The sequence below is a fragment of the Uloborus diversus genome, chromosome 5 (genome assembly GCF_026930045.1).
Source record: "Uloborus diversus isolate 005 chromosome 5, Udiv.v.3.1, whole genome shotgun sequence".
NCBI lineage: Eukaryota > Metazoa > Arthropoda > Arachnida > Araneae > Uloboridae > Uloborus > Uloborus diversus.
Window position 1 is genome coordinate 86,634,950 of NC_072735.1, and position 26,496 is coordinate 86,661,445.

At 35.2% G+C, this 26,496-nt stretch overlaps 1 protein-coding gene across 1 annotated transcript in view; it reads left to right on the plus strand.

Moving 5' to 3' along the window:
• LOC129222095 (uncharacterized) overlaps window positions 1–26,496 on the plus strand; it is a 157,416-nt gene that overhangs the window by 112,013 nt on the left and 18,907 nt on the right. Inside the window, exons 11-15 of the mRNA XM_054856531.1 lie at window positions 4,299–4,343; window positions 15,188–15,241; window positions 18,623–18,772; window positions 20,544–20,552; window positions 21,557–21,752. Of these exons, the coding sequence (XP_054712506.1) occupies window positions 4,299–4,343; window positions 15,188–15,241; window positions 18,623–18,772; window positions 20,544–20,552; window positions 21,557–21,752 (454 nt within the window). The remainder of the gene's footprint in view (window positions 1–4,298; window positions 4,344–15,187; window positions 15,242–18,622; window positions 18,773–20,543; window positions 20,553–21,556; window positions 21,753–26,496) is intronic.

Consider the following 26,496-nt stretch of genomic DNA (forward strand, 5'->3'; position numbering starts at 1 on the left):
TTTATCTTATCGTCCTCTATCAGTGAAAAACAGAATCATCGAAATTTGTAATACAGCAGTACCGAATCTAGGGAAGGGGGTGAGTATCGCTCGTATCCCGGGTGGCAACTTCTGAGTTTGTCAATATCAAGTGATGCGTTCAAGCACAGATCCAAAAGGGAGTTATAACTCCCTCTGAGAAACCAAATTGACCCTGAATTAGCGTTAGGAAAATTTCCCCGAAAATTAAGCTCCTTCCTACTATCACAAATCTTAAAATGTATTTTCAGGACTTTTAATTTTGAAAAATTTCCAGAGGAAAGCCACTTATTATCCCTTTCTTCTTTAACTTGGCCAAATATAGCCTAAAATAGCGTTTTGGGGGGCTTCATTTTCAATCCTCCCTCTCTTTCATTGTCTAACGTTGCAAAAGAAAGCTTTAAAACATGTTTTAAGGCCAGAGAGTTTTGACCCACCGAAAACAGCTTAAAATTGCGTTCTTAACCCTCAAAAAATGTTACATTTTCAGGAAGAGCAACTGAAAACTTCCTATCTCTTAATGTCATCAAACAGCCCAAAAGTGCAGTTTTAGATCTTGAGTCTCGAAACATTTCTAAAGGATAACGCCCACCCCATCTCATCTTTTAGCCTAATATTGAGTTTAAAAACTTCAATACCAACAAATTTCTGAGAGCGGTCAAGCTCTGACTCTCCCTGTAATGTGATTAAAGATAGTCTAAAATGTGTATTTAGGACATCACCTTCGAACTTTAAAATCCCCATCTCATCCAATGTCTCCAAAAATAGCTTAAAGTGGGGTTTTTGAAGGTTGGTACCCCAAATGAGCACGAAATCACCTAACGTCATTACCGTTGGTTCCAAATTTCGTTTTTAGAAATTTCTGAGGGTAGATCACAAAGCTTTTTATACTCAGTGATGAAGAGTTGAAAATGAGCAAGTTTCGAGAAAGATTTTGGGTGGGAAACCCCCTCCTAACTCTCTTTCATAACGTTGTTCGCCAAACAACGGCTAAAATCACGTTTTTAGGACGTCATTTTCGAAAAGTTTCACGGGGAGATGGGAAAATCATTTGACTTTCCAAAATTTTTGGAAACATTTGGAACTTATGCCGTCAAAGATAGCCTACAGTTGCGTTTTTGAAACTTCGGCATCGGAAAATTCCAAAGAGCTCCCGAACGTTCCCCATTCTCTTTAACGCCATCAAAGATAGACTAAAATTGATTTCAAGTTTAAAAATATTTCGGGAGGAAAATCCAGTCTTTGTTGGCGTTAGGAGTTAGGGAAGGCCTTTACACCACTAGATACAGCCTACAGTTACGTGTTTTTCAGTTTAATTGAAAAGCTTTCCGCACAGCTCCCCCGAACCGTCCCCAGTATCTTCAAGTATACAAAAATATCCTAAAATTGTCTTTTTAACACTTCAATTTCGGAAAATTTGCTTGAGAAGTCCCAACCCCCTAACAACACCAAAGAAAGCACTAAACTGATTTTAATTTTGAAAAGAAAAGAAAAAAATCTGGAGGGAGCTCCAAATCTCTTTTCTAAAAGGGTTACTCAAAATTGCTTAAAATTCCGAATTTTGAGTTAACTTTTGGAATATTTCGGTGGGGATCTGAATTCCTTTTTTTTTTCTTCTGCAAGAAAAATACGAAGGAAAAAAGATAAGTTTTTTTTCATTAAAATCTTATTAAAATACTTTTGATTCTTTAATGTATCAATGTCTATTTCCCATCAAAAGGGCGGACAATTGAGACGATACTGCCTGTAGGCAGAAAATCGGTTCCAGATAGCGTTGACAGTTGCTATTGCGGTTGCGATATTCTGTAATTTCTCTCGTGTGATATCCCCTTTATAACCCGTTATGAGGAAACAAAAATTATCGAATTTACCCCCTGAATGTGATGATTTTTGGACCTTAGAATTCATGTCTTGTTACCCTCGGGTCGTATCGCGTCTTTCATGTTCTCCGTCGCCAAGCTGATTCGCGCTCATGAGAAGTTATGAACACGTTCGAATTGCGCCTGGAGATCCTGAACATATTCCTCAGGCCACGAAGGCACATTCGGAAGGCGAATGAAGAAGATATCACCGAGTAGATATCCCTGCGATAGGGCGAACAGGAACAAAATTAATTTCTGTCCTAATCCTGTTGGTTTCTGAAGACCAAAAGCAAGATTTTATTCAGGAGCATGCGATTAATAAATCTCTCAACCATGCAACCCCGTTGTGGGTTTAAAGGTTTCGTTTGAGTTTTGTCAATTCGAAGAAGTTAACACAGGCAATGGAGCACAACAGACGCGAGGTAAAATTTGCACCTTGATCGGATTGAATTTGTCAAGGTGTTCCTGGAGAACGCTGTACTAGATCTTCTTGATCAGGAATAGCAGGCAGCTCAGAGAAATAATCTATGGCGACGAGGATATAGATGTTTGTTCCCGCCATTAGTTCTTGGTAAAGCTTGACTACGGAGAGATGGAACGTGAACTCGAAGCGGAAACGGACTACCTCATTTTGTAATAGGTAGGATCTGCGAGAACGCTAGACTTCACTGCTTGCGCACTCTCGCGGATTATAGATATTACAAAATAAAGCGATCCGTTTTCACTTCCAGTTCACCCGTCATCCCTCCGGAGTCAAGCTTTACAGGGCCCAGAAAGTCAACAGCAATTCGTTCGAATAGGGCTTGATGTCGCAGCTTCCCTCATCTGCGTCTCTTTTGGTTCGTCTAAGGGCAATAAATTCGCCACAGGAATATCACCACTTCTCTATGTCATCCTTCACCCCGCTCTAGAAGAAGCGCTCTTGTACTTTGTTGGGTGTCTTTAAGACACCAAAATGTCCTGCAGTCCGAGCTGTGATGCAGTTCTTTTAGGATGTCTGAAATTCATGATCGGAGGAGAAGTGGTCACTTCCGCCTACTTATCTTACCATTTTCACATTCCCATTTTCAGGACAGACAAGGACGGATCCAGAAAGTTATCAAGGAGGAGGCGGTTGATTTTTTAACACTGCATATCTGATTTGTGAGGGGGGGTCCACAGGTTTGTTTTTATATTAAACAATTAAAAAATAGAGATTTAGCCATGGACGTTCCCGAAAGTTATCCTTTCCTTTTCTGTTGAAAGAGGTTTTTTTAATTTTGAATTTTTGAACTTCAATTTCGTAATAATTCCAGGGGAAAGTTTCTCCTCCCCAGTGGCGTACCCAGGGGGTGGGCTGATAGGGCTACAGCCCCCCCCCCCCCCGAAATTTTCAAAATTAATTATAAAAATTATAATAAAGAACAAGTTTTTTTTTTATGATGTATTTTTTAAATCTTACATTCGTATTGATATCAGAAAAGCGATACATGAACTTTTCTTAGCTACAGTTCATAAGTATCCCCCCCCCCAGCTCAAAGACTTTCGAGCTCAGCCCCCCCCCCCGAACTGATTTGTCTGCGTACGCCGCTGCTCCTCCCCCCCCCCTGACATCATCTCAGGGCGTTTAAAACTTTTTTTTTGAAACTTCACTTTAACTTTCGAAACACTGTTAGAGGATAGTCACCAAACCTATTATTTCCCCTAAAATTACCCAAAATATCTAAAATTGCGTCTTTATGACTTACATTTTGCAAAATATTCAAGGGGAGGCTTCCAAATTTCTCACATCGCCAAAGATCGTCTAAAATAACCTTTCTGAAACTTCAATTTCGAAGAGTTTCTGGGGGGGGGGGAGATTCGAACTCCATTCCTTCTCTTAAAATCGTCAAAAAGGGTCTACAATTGCATTTTAGGACTTCAATTCAGAAAAATTGCCGGTGCAGGTTCCCTCAAGGGAGGGGAGATCGCCCCTCTCTTGTATCCGTCCGTACTCATGAATTCCAAAATTGGTTTAATACCAAGCTCTTCAAGTTGACCTTTCCGTACTCATTCATCACTCCATGGATCTGGCTCTGAAGATGTTTTGAAGTGGATGTAGCTTGCCAGACAGTACGGTTTGTGGTCCCATGCTGTTACTTAACTCGGTTACAATACTGATGGTTTTCAGGACGGGATCTCTTTGATTAAGCTTCAGCATTATATTACAGAGGGAGAAACTAATATGTAGATGAAGTGAGTGAGTAGTCTTAAAGCTCCGGAGATACTTGGATTTCTAACAGTTGCATTTAAATTTTGCTAATGAATTTGTAGAGTTTTAATACAGTCTCCTCGGCTTATTAAAGGAGTATTTTTATCGTCGTAATATTCGGTTTCTTAACTTGACGCAGTCTCCACTTGATGTTTCGGTTCAATCATACTTCTGACTTTTCTTTTCAGAGACTACGAGATGAACGAAAAGGTATCCTCAGCATACACAGTCAGGTATTAATTTTCTTTTCTTTCATATTTGGATACATAATAGGATGATAATTATTCAGAGAAAACACTCTTTCTAAATTGACACTTTCCAAAACGCCCAATATTTCATTTCTTTCATCTTTTTAATTTGTTTTTCCTCTTCTTGCAGTTCATTCCTTTCAATGGTGCAACGGTTGTTTAGCAGATCAAGTTTGTTCTTATTAATTCAATTAAAATGTATACGTTTGAGAATACCCTGGAAGTGTCTCCATTTAAGCAAATACCCTCGACACATCGTCGCCTCAGAGCAACAGTAAGATGTCTTAGTGCTATTTCTGCGATTAGATATCTTACTGTTACTCTGAGGCGACGATATGCTATTTAATAGAGTACACATGCATTTTATTATTCAATCATTTAACAAGGTTGTAAAAGACATGACTATCTTTAAAAATGGTTAAATACTCAATGTAAACTATCTAAAAAACATCAGTTTAAATCTACTGGAAGAAACGAAAAAAAAAAAAATGAGGCAGGAGTTCCTATAGCTCAAGTTCCTCGTTGAAAACTACTGTTAAAAATTTTTAGAACTTGAACAATGGGGGGAAAAAGAAAATTATAAACACTACGATTCGTTTATGTTTTAGCTCATACATTTAGTGTGGCTGTTACATACTCGCAATATCGAAACCACTCAAGATGATCTGATATCGAATTAAAAGAGTACACTGGGTTTCAAAATGATGTGAATTTCAATAACAAGTTTTTCTAGCACAAAGCAGAAAACGAAGCTTAAGACTTAATTATCGAATGCAAAAGTTGGAATGAAACAAATATTTTTGTTGTATTGTAATATATAATAGAAGCAGACATTTTTATGTAAAGAAAACTGCATTTTTCCTGTCAGTGGTATTGTATAATGATATGAACACGGGCCAAAAATTCGGAACAGCAGCTAGTTTGCAACAGATTTACTAAATAATTAACACAAAAACACGGTTAAACATGAGTAGAACATATAGTTTCAATGAATTTTTGTAGATTTTTTTTCCCAGTAGGAGATGATAGAAGTTTTTAATTCTGAAATCGTGGCATATTGCTTTCCGCTTGCACATATTGCTCTAACCAGTACGCTCCAAGCGTTTCTCATCGAGTTTTAACTTGGAGAAACATATGTTACTACACACACTATTGCTAAGGAACCATTCACAAGTACTCTTTGTGGTGTGGATAAAAACATTGTTTTGTTGGAATATCCGGCATTTTCCTTTACAACATGCAATCAATTTTTTGCTAGTCGATTATGGTAGGTTATTGCATTCATTCTGCCAGAGGAAAACGCTATGTCGACATTACCACTAAATCTAAACATAGCCCAGACCATGAGTGACCTTCTACTTAGTAGGACTCGACCGATGCATCGGCCTGGCCGATGCATCGGCGCCGATGGTTCAACAATTTTGCCATCGGCATCGGCATCGGCGGCCGATGCTAACTTGCAGGAAACATCGGCCCATCGGCCTTAAAAACATCGAAAAGCCGATGGAATTGGCCGATGTTTTTGAAAAAAAAGGACCTTTGTTGTTTTACATTTTAATACAAAGTAAAGGGAGTTATTGTTTTCAAACAAAATTGCTTACATAAATTTCAGTATGAATTTCTATTTTAGTCAACCCTCAAAGAGTTTTTAATACTGCATTCAGGTACCAAACAAGTTAATTATTGCGTTGTTTCTTGCGGCTGGATGAACGTATGTATCTCTCATAAGTCATAACTCAAAAATGGTAAGCTGTAGAAGGCTAAATTTTCGCATGTGGGATGTGCGCACGTTCCAGTTGTGCACTTCCCTTTTTGTTTTCGATCTGGTGTTCGAAAAAGCCTATCAACTGATTTTTTGTGGCTATTAATTACTTATTTCAATGCAAAACTAATATAGCGTCTCATACTGACGATCATTTGGTGATAGATTGCAGAATTGGAGACCGTGGAAACAAATATGAGATGGCGAAACCGATTTTTTGAGTAATCACATTGCCTGTTGTTGACATTTGACTGTTTTGAATTCCTATGATTTTATTTTCCTCCCACCTCCCTTTGCAGCATAACCGTCGACCGGCCTCACGATGCTGCTCCTCTAACGAAAACCGTCTCCAGGTTGCGTCCGTATCCTACACACACACGCATACACAAACACACCTACCCACATACACACACCTACACATACGCCTACATACCCACACACACACTCCTGATTGCGAAAAACGTAATTTGAATTCCAAATGTCAAAATTCAAATTAATTTCATTTTGAGACTAACGAGTATTCGCTTCATTTGGCTTTCACATTGTCTTCGTTATCTTCTTCTACGCGACAATATGAAACTCATTGTTTTGGTGCCATATAACATTGATAGTAATTGTAATGGTAATTTTGAATAAAGGCTTTTCTAAAGCAATACAGTGATATAGAGCCGAACTTCTTACTAGGTAACTTCTTACTTTTACTGAAATATCTACATTTACACTGAAAAGAATGAAATAAAAAAATTTTGAAAAAAAAAAAAATAGAACCGACTTCAAAAGTGCTCTAAAAAGTGAAAAATAATTTTATTCTTTAAACACCATCGATAATACTTTTAAACATAATTTTTGAAGTTGGCGCAAAAACGATTGATAAAATCATTCATAGCCATAACTCAACTACAACTATAAAAAATTAACCAGGCCCAGTTTCTTCACTATCACTTTCATTATGCATTGATGACAGCATAATTGAGTAACGATATAAATTTCGTTCCTAACTTTTGACTTTCTGAAAAAAATATGAACGAAGCATGTTACACTGGATTTTACTTTTTGTTTTTGCGCCAAATTCAAAAATAATGTTTAAAAGTATTATCGATGGTGTTTAAAGAATAAAATTATTTTTCACTTTTTAGAGCACTTTTGAAGTCGGTTCTATATTTTTTTTCAAAATTTTTTTATTAGATTCCCGTTATTAATTATTGTTAAATTGAAAAAATTAATTTGAACTTGGTTGTAGTGCTTCATAAAAGATTAAACAATCAAATTGTTCAATATTACATGTGCAAACGTCAGATCAAGTAGTATATGTATTCAGTTATTAACTTGGTGTAAATATTGAGTTTGTTTATTGTAGTTGCATTTTAAGAACCTCGCTCTTTTCATGGCTATTTCTTTTTTCCGCAAAATTTATGTCATTGTTATACATTTTATGAAAAATGCAAACTTTTCTATTCATAAATTTAAATAAGTATAAAAATATTAATATTATGATTTAATATTGTAATTTATCTGTTACCTTTTTTGTTTAATTTGATGACTAAAAAATATCTAAGTGCAATCTTTCCGCTTTAATTGCGTAAATTGCTGACGGTTTCATAGTTTAATTCTTAATTTGTTTTTGAATGATTAAACAACATAATTGAATGTTTTTTAACTAAGTTTAGTTTACCGAAATCCATACATTATTACAATATTACTGAAATCTTAGTTATATGTTCAATTTAAAAAAAAATATCAATCGGTTATTAAACAGTCTCTTTGTTTTTCTTCCTTTTTTTTCTTTTTTCTTTCTTTCTTTCTTTTTTTCTGTTGTTCTTTGTCTTCCATCAATCAGCAGTCAAAAAAGGAGAAGCATAACTACACCCTATACAGATTGTACGTAGTACGATCCAAAAGTTTGGGGGACAAGCTGTATAAAACATTACCCAGAATAGTTCACATTACCGAAGCACATCCACCTTCAAAAGGTCATCATGAGAGAACATGTACTTCTGCCAGTGTTCATATAACTTTTGGAAACACTCCTGGAAGCCATTTTTCGCTACCTTCTGTGATGCAGCTTTATCTTCTCCTGACGGTAGAAAGCGGCGTCCATGCAAATGTTTTTTTTTTTTTTTTTTTTTTTGCTGGGAACAGGTAAAGTTACACGGAGCGACGAAACGTTATGCTATTTGTTTGCCATATCAGAGTATTGACTAATCGAACCGTCCATCCTCAACATGAAAGTCGCCTTCTTCCCCACGTTGAAGTTAAAGCAGCAGCGCAACAGGCCTTACAGAGGTTGCGATAAATATCTTCCAGGAGTCCTTCTAAAAGCTATACGAACGTTGGCAGAAGTGCATAGTCGTTCAAGGTGACTATTTTGTAGATAGATGTACTTCTGAAATGTGAATTATTAACGGTAAATTTTTATACAACTTGTCCTCGAACTTTTAGATCATACTTCGTACGTATGAGTTTTCAACTTACTATTTCATAACGTTTTTGAGTGACGTAAGTTTACGAGCATGAAGATATCACAAGAGAATTTGCGATAATTAACAAAGGAGGCGTTCAAAATGGATATTTCGAACATCTATATGTTCTTAGGTACATATGCATGTACATATGCGCCGAAAAAACTTGTGAAGTTTAAATTGGATGATCGTAAAATAAAAATTTAAGTCGAAATCTGATGTTTTTTTTTTTGGGATTACAATTCCTTATTCGTAGAAAGGAAGTAAAGTGAAATTAATCAATGATCCTTTAAATCCTGACAATCTTATCAATTTATTTCTGTTAGAATTTTTTTTTTTTTGCCATCGGCCAACAGCATCGGCCACCGGCCATCGGCAATCGGCCATTTGTAGGAAAACAATCGGCCATCGGCCATCTTTGAACAATCGGCCAACAATCGGCATCGGCCCATCGGCCAAAAAATGCCATCGGTCGAGCCCTACTACTTAGCGGCCGTTTTAAAAAAAAGTTTCAGATTCGATGCCGAAATCGTGCCAACAATACGAAAAACCACCGATACCATCCAAATTCAATATTTTTCATCGTAAAATATTATCTTCATTATTATTATTATTACTAATAATAAAGCGGAAAGTCTGGATCTCTGTCTGTTACGTGCATAGCGTAGTCGACCGATTTTCATGAAATTTGGCGCAAAATTAGTTCGTAGCATTGGAGGGATAACTTCGAAGCGATTTTTCGAAAATTCGATTTTGTTCTTTTTCTATTCCAATTTTAAGCACATTTTACCCAGCGAATTACCATAACATGGACGAACAACTTACCCGTACATGGGCGGGCAAATTACCATAACATGAACGAGCAAATTACAACCATAACATGGACCAGCAAATTACCGTAACATGGACGAGCAAATTAACATAACATGTCGGCGAAAAATTCATCATCCATTCATTATTTGTAATACACAGGCGAACAAATGACCTTTTAATTTTCTACTGCGCGCAAAACAGTGCAGCGTGCGCGCGGGTACCGCTAGTTCTTTCACACTCTAACTTCCACAAATGATCTTTCACCAGTGCTAGAACTTTGTCTTTCGGAGTTGGAGCAAAAACTTGAAACTGCTGAACGTAGAGGAAGTGGTCCAAAAACGGGCCACCACATTTATTTTCTACCTACTGATTTACCTGTTCAAGTTAAAGGGATAATTTTAGTGCCAATAATTCTTAAAAACATTCATGAAAGTGATCTTAGGGTTTAAAAGCCATTACACCAGTTTTTTAAGCGTTTTAAAACTTGATCCTTGCGAAAAAAAGCAAAATCACGTTTTTTAAGAGGTGGTCAAAAAACGGCCACTTGAGGAAAAACTATTTTTCTCTTACAAATAAATAAAAAGCATGAAATTTTAATTTAAAAATTTTATTAAATATCATCTTAGATATTTTTACGAAAAATAAAAGTCATTTATTTCATTTTTTAGTTGCACAAGTTACAGTTCTGAGAAAAAAATTGCATCACCCTCGCATTTTCACAACAATGGGATTATGTGAGAAGTTTTGGTCGACCGATGAATATATGTAAAATTCTGCAAAACTTATGAAATAAACATTTAACAGCAGGAATCCGATAATTATTTACGTAGATCGGGGCTCTTTCCGGGCCAAGCAAACTGCTGATCCCATGCTCATTTTTCCATTTCTGAACCTGCGTGTGAGTTTAGAGGAAAAAAAATTACTTAACCCCATGTCAATTTAAGTCTAATGGCAGGATAAAGGTTTTTAAATTGTTACTTACCAGTTTTGCCCCATGGCACGGAGCAGAATCATCCTGGAAAAATGACGTTTGGAACTGAAGTAAAATGATCCCGGATAGTAGGAAGCAATTTCTCCTCCAAAAGGTCAATATACACCTGAGCGTTTACTGTTCCTTGCACAAAGTGAAGCCCACCAACTCCTTGATCAGAAATGCATCCCCAAATCATCTGTGATACGGGATGATATTCCTCTCCTTTGCGGCGCGAGTGCTGCAGTTTTTTTTTTCTACCAGTGTACTGTACTAATGTAGTAAACCTTTTTTTTTCCATTCCACACGCTTGGATGTCTAGCCTTGCAGTAGAGAATCCACACTTCTCCTGTAATGTCATCTGAAAAGAATCTGTCGTAAAATATGCATACTACGTTGCCATCATCAGATTTATCAAAAACAAGAACCACCAACTCGTTATCCTTGTCCTTGCAATCAGCAGGAAGATCAGCGTGGTCTCTTTTCGACATTATAGCCAAAACTTTCAAGTATTGAAAACAGCGTGGTCTAAAAATGGGCTGCCAGTGGTCATCCAAAAACGGGCTAGCCCGTTTTTAGACTACGCAGTACTTCAAGTTTATGGTGTACTAAACCATTACTAAACAAATAAATATTTCAACTCTAGTACACTGAAAGAAAGCCCATATAACACACTTTGTTTTAAGATAAAAACCACTTACTTCAATGTTTAATTAAGAAGATATAAATTAACTTGTATAAGCTTCGAAAAGTTTTGAGTTTTTCAAAATCGAGTGTCTCTTATAAAACAATTCCTGACAAAAATCGTGCTTTAGCTGTCAAGGTCATTTGCTCACTACGCTTTTTGCCTCTTCCTGTCGATTCATTCCACACCATTTTTCCTTCTGACTTTCGGAAAAGAAATTTAAATTGTTTCTGTTACTATTAGTACAGTAAAAATAAGGGTCGGACCTCCCCCCCCCCCCCCAAAAAAAAGCTAAACCTGGTGCAAATTGTTTATTACCCTCCCAATAAGAACAGTTAGAAAGTCCCACCCCATTGTGCTTCGGGTTTCGGAATGGGGGGCATCTAAAAATTGCTGTTTTGAGTATTTTTCCAGAATTTTTAGAGTAAATTTAAAGTGAGAACATTATGTCATACTAAATTTAAAAGCACAAAATTAAAGGTGTTTGCCCCTCAAGAGAGATGACATAACCCAGCAATGCTACAGAGCTCTCTATCCCCGTAAAACGAAGCAGTACCCCCGAACCCCCCCCCCCCCTCCATACATTTCATATGGAAATATTATTTTATGCAAAGTTAAAGTTAGAAATCAAGTGTATCCATCCTCCAAGTGCGATGATGCACTTCCTCCCAAAGCTACAGCACCCCCCCCCCCCCGCCAAATAAAATAATACCTCAATCCCCCCCCCTTCCATTTCAAGTAGAAGTATTTTATGCAAATCTAAAATGCATTAAATGAGGACTGTCCACCCCATCAGAACAGTAGCTCACCTCCCAAAACGAACTTATATACTAAAAGATCCCCCGCCCCCAGATGGTGCACATTTGATTAAATGGTCAAAAAAATTACACTGAACTGTTTTTTTGCTTTTAAATGATTTCTCCTAAGCTTGTAACAAAAAGTCTTCGTTATCAAGATCTTTTTTGGAATCTAGATCCTCAGCAAAATCGTTATTGTTGCAGCTATGTCTAACACGGTTTGTGAACATTATTGAGCACTTCAGTCCACTTTCATACAATGAACCCCTCAGAGGAAGCACAAGATTTGAGGCGCAGAAAGTCTTCTAGAGCAGAAGGGTTGGCTGTTGTAATAGGACGCAGATTATATTTCTGTGGCGCTTCCTATGTACCCATCAAAAATGACACTAGCTTTCCTATACTTACAAGTGACCTATACACTGCATTGCTGGCATATTTCCTTGAAGCTTGCAGATCATTACCAAAAAATATGATCGAGCAGGTATCTTCCATCTATTACATATGAGGCAGTGAGAAGCAAAGGGATGCATGTGACAAAATTAAAAATTTGGAAATAACCAGTACAAATGGTAGGTGAACCTCTCCTCAGTATTGGGGCAAGAGATGGTACTAGTAGACCTGGTAGTTGTTGCTATACAGCATGATTTTAAAAAAAAAATCAAATGAAAGCCTACCTAGGAGCTAATCTTTAAACGCGTTTTACTCAAAACTTGAAAATGTCCACTTACATCCCTTTGCTTCTCGCTGCCTCATATATGACACCAGCTGTTCGTTCTGTGATGTTGGATGAATATTTTGCTTCAGATAATAGCACTTTACCGATACGGGATTTTTTTTCCTTCTGAAACCAGATTCATCGAATACTGATTAAGGATCAGCGCATAACTCATACTAGAAGTTTTTAGCAATTTGTTATTCCATCTTTACTGTTCATATCATTCGGTTTAAAAGATGGTTTGGGCTTACACATCTTTACAGATAGTAACTACTCTCGTAACAGAAGCTAAAGACATGACTGCTTACCTCCTTTGCAAAAAAATTCCACCAAATTGTTTGCCTTCCATATCCTTTAATAATACTACCCCAACGTTAAAGGCCTCGTCACAACTCACCTTATCATCAGCGACCGACCAGTATCAGCGAGCAATACCACTACCAACATGAGTCAATACACATAGAGAGGGAAGAAACTTCTGGTGGCTTTAGAAACGGATTGTGATCTCCAAACTGAGAGACAAAAAGGTGTAAATGTTTAGCATTCTACTGTTGTATTGCTCATTGCTCTCATCAAGACTTGTTCTATCGTTGAATCACTACAGGTTCTGGACCACCTGAATTTGTCACTTCGTTGGATAACTAATGTTTAACTGATGTTTAATGTGATCAAATTTTTTTTTATCGCATAATGTACTCTAAAGTTTCAGATAGTGTTGCAAGTAGACGTGCGCATAACCTGCTGCGTAAAAGAGAGGCAGCTTGGTGTTTGCAAATGAGAACCCCCACCGACTTAGAGGGTACAGAATTGCAGCATTGCCCGTCTCACTATTGGCAATTTCGGTTTGTCCCCCCTTACGGTGATGGCAAAAGATTGTAGAAAAGTTGAAGTAAATTATTCAAGAAGTAGAGAAACTTTAGTCAATTTGGACTTTTTTATGCTGCACAGGAATTTGGTTTCCCAGCGCTCTAAACAGTTTAATAACTCCAGTCACAATTAATTTGGTTACTGAGCTCGCTTAGATCTTTTAGAATTATCCTTCTGACATTACTATATCATTGTGTGGCATTTTTTACTTCGGAAAAGTTGAAATGAAGGAAATTTTTTCGTAAACTTAACAGCAATCGTTGATTTTAGAATGCAAATTCAGGGTCCCGCCCCCCCCCCCCCCCAAAAAAAAAGCGATGGCACACCCCTTAAGTGTGACGGAGTACCCATCCAGAATAAAAGCTCTCAAAAAAAGAAGGAAATACCCCTTGAAAAGACTGCCTTAAAAATTTCGATGACGCAAATCTACTACATGGACCCCCCCCCATTCCCCCCCCCCCCGGGGAACTCCTGTTAGTTAGAATTTTTTTCTGTGAGAGTTTATTATTTTACTATTATAGAGGGTACTATATTCTGCGAGGTTTGAGATTTTTTTTTAAGTAATAGAAATTATTTTTTATTTAAATAGAGGATTATTTCATCCCCCCTTCCCCCAAAACCCGACGCGCAAAGTGCTGGGACTTCTTACCCCCTTCTTGCTGGAAGGGTAAGAAGTAATTTGACACAGGTTTCACCTTTTTTTTGGATGTTTGGGTTTGGCCATTTTTTGACCTAATTTTACTGTACCATATTTAAAACGAAGTTAAAGCAAGTCCCCCATGAGAAATCTCTCTCTCTCTCTCTCTCTAATTTTTTGTATGAAAAATCTACTTGTTAATGTTTTTCTACACTACTGCAAAACGTTTACTAAAAAACCTTGATAGGAAAAGTGACTTCTAACTTCGAAAATGTTCAGGTCCGTATCTAAATGTTGTCCCCTTCCCACAACAAAATCTGTAGGGCCCCTCCTCAGAGGCCACCAATGTATATTTGCAACGTTAATAAGTCTTATGTAAAGTGCTAATTTATATCTTTTTTTTTTTTTTTTGAGCAATCACGATTGCTTATTGCTTTCATTTGACTGTTTTTGGCGTGCTATCATTTTTCACACCGGCGCGGCGCCACCCTCTGCCAGCACCACCCATCGCGTCGGCCGGCCTCACGATGCTGCTCCTCTAGCGAAAACCGTCTCCAGGTTCCATCCATATCCTACACACACACGCATACATACACGCACCAACACACACACAAACACATACACACACATACACAAACACCACCATACACACACGCATGCATACAGACACCTACACATACGCACAAATACACACAACTGCCCACACATTCATGCCTGCACACAGACACAAACACATATGCTTACACACACACACACATGCACATACCCCGCCCCCACGCACACAAACACTCATGACTGCACACAGACACAAACACACATGCCTACACACATACACATACCCCCCCCCCCCCCCCACACACACATACAAACACACACTCGTGATTGCGAAAAACATAATTTGAATTCAAGATGACAAAATTCAAATTATTTTTTCTTTTTTTTTTTTTCCAATTTCTTGGGCCGTTTGGCCCTATAGGATCTGGCCCCTCCGCATCGCGATGACTGCGTTTACTCAGATCCGGGCCTGATAATGTTGCTTGACAGTTGCCATCCTTTAAGACCTTTTGTTGTAACGTATAATATGTATTTTATGATTTGAATGGAGGTTTGCTTCAATTTTTCAGTTGAAGGGGCAATGGAACAGTATGGAACAAAGGCTTCAAGATTTGACACTGAAGGTAAGTATCTAAATCACATAAGTCTAGTTAGTAAAATTATCAAAATAGAAAAAAATATATAACTAAAAAAAGAAAACAATATAGGGTAACATCCCAGTAATTGGCACTTCCAACAAAAATGTCCTAAAAAAAGACTCGTATCCAGTTTTTTTAAAATAGAAGGCTATATACCTACTGAATGCACATTAATTTTAAAGATTAACACTTCAATTCATGTTACTAAATGGCAGCAGTATGTAGGAAAGAGAAACAATTGCGGCTTTTGTCAAATCCACCATTTTTGTTGCAAAAGCTTCTTCTCTGGCTTAAGGGAAGCATGCACATAAATCCATTAAAATCTGACTTAAAATATATTTTAAATTTTCTTTGCCAAAAGTTTTGTTTAGTTGAAAGGTGTTACTTTAATTGTGTAGAAGTATATTTTCGTCCCTATTTGGAATTTTAAAATAATGATGGGTGCCATTTACTGGTGCTTCAATTTTGCTAGTCCCCAGTAATTGGTATGTATGCCAAGTACTGGGGAAATAGCGTCATTTCCGCGATAAAACTGAATGAGGTGTCATTATCTTCAGTTTTTTGCGTAGATTACGAATATAATAAAGCGGAAATTGAAATCGGTAGCTTTTGTACAGTAATTGTCAAAAAAAGCATCAAAATCATCAATTTTTGAAGTTGCGGCTTTTTGTCAATTGGAGTGACTTTCACCAGAAAAAAATCCAAATGAAAGTTAGTCAATAACTAATTTTATATTGGGGGCTCCGTCCTCTGCTAGATTCGCTCGCTAACCCCCGTTCGCCACCTACGGTATCTCAATGCCGCCTGCAGTGGGTGGTTTTTCAAGAGAAAGAAAACCGACTTGTTGCATTCGATAAATAAAAAAGAGGAAAACTTTTGCAAAAAAAGTATGCTATATGAGTTTTTAACTATACTTGGGGCAAACCTAACGGTAGCATTCGTAAAATCAAAACTAAACCGAAGGATGAAACAGCATTAATTTCAATATCTTTTCCATGGAACATTCCAAATTTATGTTTTTATTTCTCTAAAATACTTTTCCAACATGAAGAAGAGTGATTTAGCATTAATTTATACAAAACTAGTGGTACCCGCACGGCTTTGCCCGTAATAGAAAAATTAAAAGGTCTTTTGGTTCGCCTGTGTGGCGAATTTTCTCTCCAATTGTCTTGTACCCATGTTACGGTTCCACGTTATGAAAATTTCGTATATCGCCAATCGGCTTGTGCCCATGTCAAGGTTCCACGTTATGATAATTTCGTAATTTACTCGTCCATCTTATGATAATTTTGTTCTTGAAATTGGAATAGAAAAAGAACTACATCGAATTTTCGAAAAATCGCTTCGAGGTGCACACCCTCATGCTATAAACTAATTTTGTGCCAAATTTCATGAAAATCGGAGGAGCGGTCTAGGCGCTATGCGCTTCAGAGATCCAGACAGACAGACAGAGAGAGATCCAGACAGAGAGACTTTCAGCTTTATTATTAGTAAAGATAAAGATAAAGAAAACAAATACTTCCCCCATATTACCAAATTTATATGAAAAATGGGCTTAAAATTTAAATAGAAAAAGAACAAAATCGAATTTTCGAAAAATCGCTTCGAGGTGCACCCCCCATGCTATAAACTAATTCTGTGCCAAATTTCATGAAAATCAGTCGAACGGTCTAGGCGTCACAGAGATACTGATAGACAGACAGAAATCCGGACAGTGAAACTATCAGGTTTATTATTAGTAAAGATAAAGAAGAAGAAAGATAAACAAATTCTTCCCCATATTATCAAATTTATATGAAAAATGGGCTTAAAATTGGAATAGAAAAAGAACCTCATCGAATTTTTGGAAATCGCTTCGAGGTGCACATCCCCATGCTACAAACTAACTTTGTGAAAAATTTCATGAAAATCAGCCGAGCAGTCTAGGTGCTATGCGCGTCACAGAGATCCGGACACAGAGAGATCCTGACAGACAGAGATCCTGACGGACAGACAGAGAGACTTTCTGCTTTATTATTAGTAAAGATTACCTACTTTACATTAACATTTCTCATGTTTCCTATGATGATAAAATTTGTATGTAATTTAAAAGTAAAAAATCAAGTGATTTTCCAGTTCTATTAACATGTGCCAATTACTGGATCACAAGGTGTCATACACTGGGGTATCAGGTGCCAATTACTGGTGATTTTGGTAACTTTTTATATGCATATTTTTATAAAAGTATCGATTCAAATATTTTTGATTTTAGTGAACCAAATAGATGCACAGATGTGCACTCTTTGATACAAAAATATTTGCCAGAGAGTATTTTTTTTCTAAGTACTGAAAACAGAGGTAAGTTTAAGGGCAAACTCTTAAAGTGCCAATTACTGGGGTCTTTACCCTACTATTGATAGATTTGTTTCATGTTAAAGAACTATTCGTCCCATAGAAGTAAGAATAGTCATAAAAGTTGCAAAATACTTTTCTACACTAAATGCAGCATTGCATACTTTTATGATGCAGTTTCATATCTCCGACATTTGAATAAGGGCACTGAAAAAGCTGCTTTGACAATAAAACCCATGAAATCCACCAAAGCCGCTATGGAGCATTGCACATCATTGTACTGTGATAACATTACATTAAAGAATGTTATGAACTGATGATGAATGCAATTTATTGCATTAGGATCATTTACACTTGGAAAAGTTTTAAGAGTAAAGCAGTTTTTTTTTTTTTTTGCAAAAACAAAGTGTTTTTAGATGTTTTGTATTTACTTTGCCAAAAGAAAAATATTTAAGTTCATAAACGGAATTACAATTCTGACGGATGAAAAGATTTTTTCATTCATATTTCCTAACATCTGTGCGGATTAGAACAGGTTCATACTTTTTCATCTGATTCATATCAACCATAAACACGAAGTGTTAACGGAACGACATTTTTGTCAACCAAGTTGTTGTTAATTCACAGAAATTTCGTTTTGCACTGTGTATAAATCCACTCTTTTTAACTGGTGAGCACTTTTAAGACACAGAAGTAACAAAAAAAAAAAAAACTTAGACTAACTAACGCAATGAATTAAAATAATTCAAGTTCGTGTTGAGGCAGAATGACAAGAATTTTAAAGTACTTTTATTGCAATAAAATTTACCATATTTTGAACGAAATAAAATTTTTTATTACATTTGGCTCATGTAATGTTAAGGAACAAAGTATGATGAGTGGAACGATTTAAAAAATCGTTCCAATAAATTTAGTTGTGAAAAAATTATTTTCGAAAAAGTTGCCATTTTCAATGGATTTGCCTGGGTACCATCTGATATTTTTACGATCAGTGCATTGGACTAGACAAGGTGTTAATTTCTGTTTCTCCCACAGTCTCGGGTTCTGACGACGTCCAGCTCGGCTTCTTCTTCGTCTGAGGACATAAATTCCCCTCCCCAGCACGAGTCGGAGTTGGACGAGATCCTGATCGACATCCCCACCATACCGGCGGGCTCCATCCTGGACGTTACCACGAAGCAACAGGTGAGGCGCCAAAATGGAGGCTTATTTCTTTTCTAGACGGTATTTTCATAGAAACTTCAGCATCTGAATTGAATGTTAGTGTTTTGCAATTAAGATCCAATATTACAAGGGACAAGAGTCCAACTTGACCAAAAACTTTTGTAGAAAGGTTACATTGCGTTTATAACTGACAATTACACAAGTAGAATCGATGCACTCAAAGTAATATCTAGTAAAGACTTTTACATGCGCACCACTGCTCTGGTACCGGTTACGTGGTAGCCCTGGGTGGTAGGGTATGGTGGGGTAAAGTGGTCATAAAATCGTAGATTTTCAAATTAGGTGGATAATAAAAACAATAAATTCTTTAAACACTTCAACTTTTTTTGTTGTTATTTAACATTGCATTATTAAAGAACACGGTACATTGCATTTCAGGAAAAAAATACTGAATTTAAGTAGTTTTAAAACACTTTCATTTCCCTTTGTATTTATGACCACTTTACCCCATGTGAGGGGGTAAAGTGGCCATTGTTTAAAAAAACTGCAAAACCGTTACAAATAACCCTAATTTTTGTATATTTCGGTTATTTTTATATGTACGTACCCGTATATACTCGTACAAGTATATGTACGAGTATATACGGGTATTCACGAGTCTACTATACGTGTCGTGTAGACATGAGTAAACATGTTCATATATGAATAGATACATATATACATCAGATGCATGCACATGCCTACTCAAGTATATACGTGTATACACGTATATACTCACGCATGTATACGCGATTACCTATAGGAGTGTATACGTGTCTACACGAGTATATACGTATCACGTGTATATGCGAGTAAAGCGTAGAAAAGAACATCATGTGCGTGTTTTGCGCTTGTATCTCGAGTATATACATGTACAGTCGACGTATATACGCATATATAAGTGTACATACATACTTATACGAGTATACACGAGTTAATTCGTGGATATATCCAGTGCGTGTTTGTACGTGTCTACTCACGTAAATATATATGAAAGCACGAGTATATTCGCATGTTTACGTGTAAACACGATTATATACCTGTTAGACGTATATACATGCATTTACGTGTATACACCAGTACATGTATCCACGTATATCCACGAGTATATCCGCTAATATACATGTATTCTTACAGATTGAATCCAAGATTTTTTGCAAAATCTAAGTGGTGTGAAAGGGGAGGATAAGAAGCAAAGAATCATAAAGAACTTATGGTCGCTGACGCGCTACATGCACAAAAGGTCAGAAACTGACGTTAGCGAAACAGGTCACAAATTTGTTACACAAAGATGATTTTACCCGACATTTTAGTTTTTAAGACATATTTAGAGCAGTTGTTAAAAGTTACGGCCTGTAGTAGTTCTAATACACGCATCGCAATGAAGGTGCAGCGACTGATGAAAGTTTTTCAAAAGTCTCGTAATTGCAACAGAGTGATTGCTATGCATGTATTACATCTGCCGGCCGCAAATTTCATCAATAACTTTAAAATTTTCTTAAAACTTAAAATGTTGTGTAAAATTGTCTTTGTATAATAAATTTGTGACATGTTTTGCATCCATCAGTTTCTGGCTTTGCGTGCATGTAGCGCGTCAGCCTTGAGTTTGATTCTGGATGTTTCTTATGATTCTTGCTTCTTATCCTCCCGTCTAACACCTTTTAATAATTTGACCAAGAGTTTAGACTCACCCTGTATACATGTATGCAAGTGTCTACTCGAGTACGTACGCATATATACGTGTCTCCCTGAGTATATAATTGTTCGTATATACACGAGCATATAAGCAGGAATATACGTGTATAGTCGAATGTATATCTGTATAGATAAAAAATACTTGCAGGTACCCAAATACGTGTTTATTGGTGCATTTATGTGAATACCTATATATACGTGCCTACACGAGTATATGCGTATACATACGCATATACTCATATATTTAACCCTGTTTATTGTAAAAACAATACATATTAAGTGAAATTAATGTTTAATTTATATCTGCCTTATACTTAAAGATTTGGTGACTTTAGAAGAACAATATTCGTTAAGCCTAATATTATAACCACTTTACCTCATCTTACTTAAATTGTTCTAACAAATTATTCAAAATAGATTCAGCTAACTGCTAATGAGTAAGAGTTCTTGAGACATGTAGGAAGCTTCCTGTGCAGTCAATCTGTTCATAATTCTAACAAACAAAATTTCCCAAGGAAGTTAAAAAAGGTGTTTAGATTTTAAGAATTTTCATATTTACACAAAATATTTTTTTTTTACCAAATAAAATTTTGCCAGTTGTAAAATTTTGTATTCAAAATATAGTTTATAAATTCACTACCCTAAAATTAAATTTTCACATTTATTCGAACATTAATTTCCAAGCTATAGCCATTTATTTGAATTATGACCACTTTACCCCATTGACCACTTTCCCCCACCAGACCCTATAAGACGCGATTTTGACCAGTGCCGGGTCAATTTCAGTCACAATAGAGCTTGTTTTCCAGGTCTTTTCTTATATCGTCACCTCTCTCTCAGAGCAACAGTAAGATATGATAGTGATATTTCTAGGATTAGATATCTTAAAGTTGCTCTAAGGCGATGATATAGATATAGAGGATAGTGGAGGGTATAAGGATTTCTGACTTAGTAAACAACTCGGAATTTCGGGGTTCAAGTTGGACTGTAGAGGAAACAGGGACAAATATACTCCATTATATAGAATCGCACTTAGTTTTGTGCAAATAGTAAAAATGTTCTCTTTTGCAGCCGTCGATTCCGCCCCCACTCCCTCCGAACCACCCGCGGCTGTCTGACTCTGGCGTGGGCAGCAGTCACTCCCCTCCAGACTCTGAGCCGGATTCCTGGAACGGCCCGGACCACCGTCGGAACAGCTCCGGAAGGGTGCGCTTCTCTGACACGGGAACACGGAGGAGAGTTTCCAGCTCGGAAGTCCTGCACTCAGGTGGGTGCTCTTTCTTCGTCAGTCTAGCTTTCACCAAATCAAAGATGATTCAAACGTCACGATCTCATTTGAGGACTAATTTATCAAAAGGGAATATATTCATTTTCTTAAAATGTTCAGGAGGTGAGAAAAAACGAATTACGGTAAGAGCAAAATAGTTTTTTCAACTTCTCTGGGCACAGAATTGAGCTTGAAAGCACAGTAAATCATGGCCCAGAGTAAGAAATGTTTGTGTGGAAAAAACCCAAGGAGATATCGCCATCTTAATTTTGGATTTGTGCCCTTTTGAACAAAAACCTGAATATTGAGAATTCCAATTTCACCAAAACCCTAATACTTCACCTTCTCATATTCTCTTATCGAAGTACATGAATAAAAGTATTAGATTAAAATTTGAGGATTTTGGACATGTGTTCCTTTCAGTAGTGTAAAAAGGCCGGTTTCCCTGCAGCAGGCGCAGCCGCGCAGCCGGCTGCGCCTGTGACCTCGCCTGGTTGCGCCTGCCGATCCCACCTCCCGACCTTGGGGTTGACCTTGGGTTGCGCCTGAATCTTGAAGAAGATGACGGGGTTTTCGCCCCTCCTCGTTTTCGCTCGGCTACGTTTTCGCCCTTCCTCGTTTTCGCTCGGCTACATTTTCGCTCGAGTTTTTGGACTTTGCCGTGAAAGGTTACAGGGATATTTTTAGACTTTGTCGTTTTTACCGTGAAAAGTTTTTGGACTTAGAATATTTTTCCGTAACCTTATACGATGGTTTTCGAGTGGCAACCTGTTTAGGGTATGACAAAACGTCACAATTGTTGTCATAAGAATGTGTGATACTTTTTGTCATGCCATCCTCATGAAGTTGTACAGAGCTATTTCCAGTGTTTTTTTTTTTTTTTTTTTTTTTTACAAACATACTGGACTTTGTCGTTTTTTTTACCGTGAAAGATTTTCCCTACGTTTCTGAACTTTGTTACAAAATAAATTTATGTTTTAAGTTGACGGTCCCACCAACCAGCCCGGTGTATTAAATACACCCCATCAACTTCTTTTCATCTGCCAATGCAATTTGCATACAAATGCAGATCAATTTTGAAGATTTTTCACAAGTTAGATCAATCAGCTTTAATATTCAATATGATTTATACATTTTCATGAGTTATGTTTTAATCGCGTTATTAATCGTTTACACTGTCATTTTATTATTTTCATGCATTTATTATACTTGTAAAAATAAATCCCAACTCTGTTATATTTATCATTCTTTCGGTGATTCTTTTTTTTTCGGACTTTGAATAATTTCGACGAATGGTTGTCAAGACAACCAAAGTTTCGCGAATTTAATTATTTTTTGAATATTTTTCGCGAATTTGATTATTTCAATGCTTTATGAACTTGGATTATTTTTCATGAATTTGATTATTCATTTTAGAGTTCGAATATTTTTTACATTCAGGTCTTAGACTAATTCGACGTTTTTCGTTCTTTTGATTATTTTCGAGCGTTTTCAAACTTTAAATATTTTTCACAAAACTTTTTTTTTTTCATAGTACCAATCAGCTTTAATATTCAATATGATTTATACATTTTCATGAGTTATGTTTTAATCGCGTTATTAATCGTTTACACTGTCATTTTATTATTTTCATGCATTTATTATACTTGTAAAAATAAATCCCAACTCTGTTATATTTATCATTCTTTCGGTGATTCTTTTTTTTTTTTTTTTTTCGGACTTTGAATAATTTCGACGAATGGTTGTCAAGACAACCAAAGTTTCGCGAATTTAATTATTTTTATTTTACAGAGTGTCGGGAATCGAACACCCAAACTTTGAGTTAGCAAAAACGTATGCTAACCACTATGCTATATTTTCCATTACACTTTCAGTCTTAATGTGAATCTGTACCATGACAACGAATATTACAATTAAATTAATTTTAAAACCATCAGTTAATTCACTCTTTAGTACTAATCATGGCATTTCATTAACTGTATTTCAGCTCATAATTGAAACTATCATCATTATTATTATTTTTCATAATAACAAAGTTTTCACTTAAGTAAAGATTTATTTAAATACAACCCATTCGAGAATTTAGATTTGGTTCAATGCTTGGTGGACTTGAAATATATTTTAAACTTTGATTTTCTTTTTCATGCATTTCAAACTTTATCATTTTTATTTTTTCTAACTTGTTAAATTTTCTTAACTAATTTCTTTTTTCTTTGTCAAATTGACAAATATTTTTTCTAACTTGTAAAAATTTCGAAGAAATAATTTTCTTAACTAATTTTTTTTTGACTTTCATACAACAAAATATTTTTTCTTACTTGTTAAATTTTCGAAGAAATAATTAACTGAAATATTCTTTCACACATTTTGAACTTTAACGTTTTTTCCTGTCATTTAGCACTTTAATTTTTTTTTTCCACTATTTTAGCGTTTTTCAATTATTTTCAGTCTTTAACTATTTTCTTAACTTTTTAGTCTTTAACTAATTTCAAGCATTTCAGACTTAGATTATTTTTTCGTGATTTCGATTTTTTTTTAGTATATTTTAGAGTTTGATCATTTTCTCGCTTGTTTTTACTTTATCGTTTTTTTCCGATATTTTTAAACTTAGAAATTTTTCACAAGTAGTGACAGGAATCGAACCTTCAAATTTTTCGAAACGTTATCATGTCTTCAATTTTTGCAATCATGTCAAACTTGCAATCAATTTACTCTTAGCATTAATAAACACTTATCATTAAGAAATTTTCATGGATTTTAAAAATCAACTTATTTAATTTTTTCCAGTAAGCAAATTGCGCACTCAAGTTACATTCCAACACTGCATATACGTTTCAAGAGTTTCATTGAATTTATCACATTCCATTTAATTAACTCTAATAATTACTTTTTCATTAATACTTAACTTAATCATTTTATCATACATTTATTCCAGTTACAAAATTATGCTTAGAAGTTATTTATTTTTCTTAGCACAAGAGATTTTAACATGTTCCTACTAAAATGCTTTTCACTCTAGTTTGAGTTTACTAAAATAGCAACTCATTTACGATTTAGATTCATTTAATCGTCTTTGATTCTTTTTCATTGTTAATATTTTAAATTATCACATACGTTATTATTTTTATACATTTATCCATTTAATTTTCCAAAATCTACAATCAATTTACTTTTCGTATTAATTAACACTTATCACTATCAAATATTTTCATGAATTTTAAAAATTATCTTCTTAAATAATTTTTTACTGTAACCAAATTTCCCACTCAAGTTATATTTTATCACTACATATGTTTTTCATGAGTTTCACTTAATTTATCGCATTTCATTTAATTAACTCTAATAATTATTTTTTATCATCGATATTTAAGTTAATCATATTTTCCTTTCTTTATTATTTTTTTTTTTTTTCATGCAAACACTCTTGATGGAATAAAACAAAATTTTCAACTTTCATGAATTAAATCCCCTCTGAATATTTTATTTTACTTTACCATACTTTACTATTTTACTTACTGCGTTTTACTATTTATCATTCATTACAGCTTTTCCAAAATATTACTTTACAACCAACCAATTTCATTAACAGAATTTTCATTACAATTTATAAATTTCACTTTTATTTAATTATTTTTACCTACGGTAAAATAAAACACATAACACAAAAATGTTAATCATCAATGAAGTACCCAAGAAATGTTAAAATTATAAGTCGAGTATCAAAACTTCATGTCAGCAAATTTTAAAAATAGACTTACCGAAAAATAACTTCTACTGAAATTCATTTCAAAACTTGGAATCAATTTACTCTTAGCATTAATAAACACTTATCATTAAGAAATTTTCATGGATTTTAAAAATCAACTTATTTAATTTTTTTCCAGTAAGCAAATTTCGCACTCAAGTTACATTTTATCACTACATATGCTTTTCAAGAGTTTTATTGAATTTATCACATTTTATTTAATTATTTTTTGATTAGTATTAAACTTAGTCATTTTATCGCTTAGTATTTAACTTAATCATTTTCTTGCTTGTTTTTACTTTATCGTTTTTTTCCCCCGTTATTTTTAAACTTAGAAATTTTTCACAATTAGTAACAGGAATCGAACACACAAATTTTTCGAAACATTATCAAGTCTACAATTTTCATCCAACTAAGTTAATTTAAAAACTTGCAATCAATTTACTCTTAGTAGTAATTAACACTTATCATTAACAAATTTTCACGATTTTAAAAAAATCAACTTATTTAATTTTTTTCCAGTAAGCAAATTTCGCACTCAAGTTACATTTCATCACTTTATATGCTTTTCAAGAGTTTCATTTAATTTATCACATTTTATTTAATCAACTCTATTAATTATTTTTTGATTAGTATTTAACTTAGTCATTTTATCGCATAGTGGTTTACTTTATTATTATTTTTTTTTTTCATACAAGCACTCTTGTTAGAATAAAACAAAATTTTCAACCTTCATGAATTAGAATCACTTTGACTATTTCATTTTCCCAATAATATTTTACTTTAACAACTAATTTCTTTAACAAAATCGATATCATTTATTTTAGTCTTTATCCTTTTCGAACGATACATTCAAATGGACAGCTATACGTTAGATTAAGAAACTTAATCTAAAATTTGACAAATTAAGTTAAAGCCAAATACTGACTAAAATTAAGTACAAAAGACTAACCTTTTTGGGGTGAAATCTCTCAAGTACCAGCTATCGCGAAGTTATTT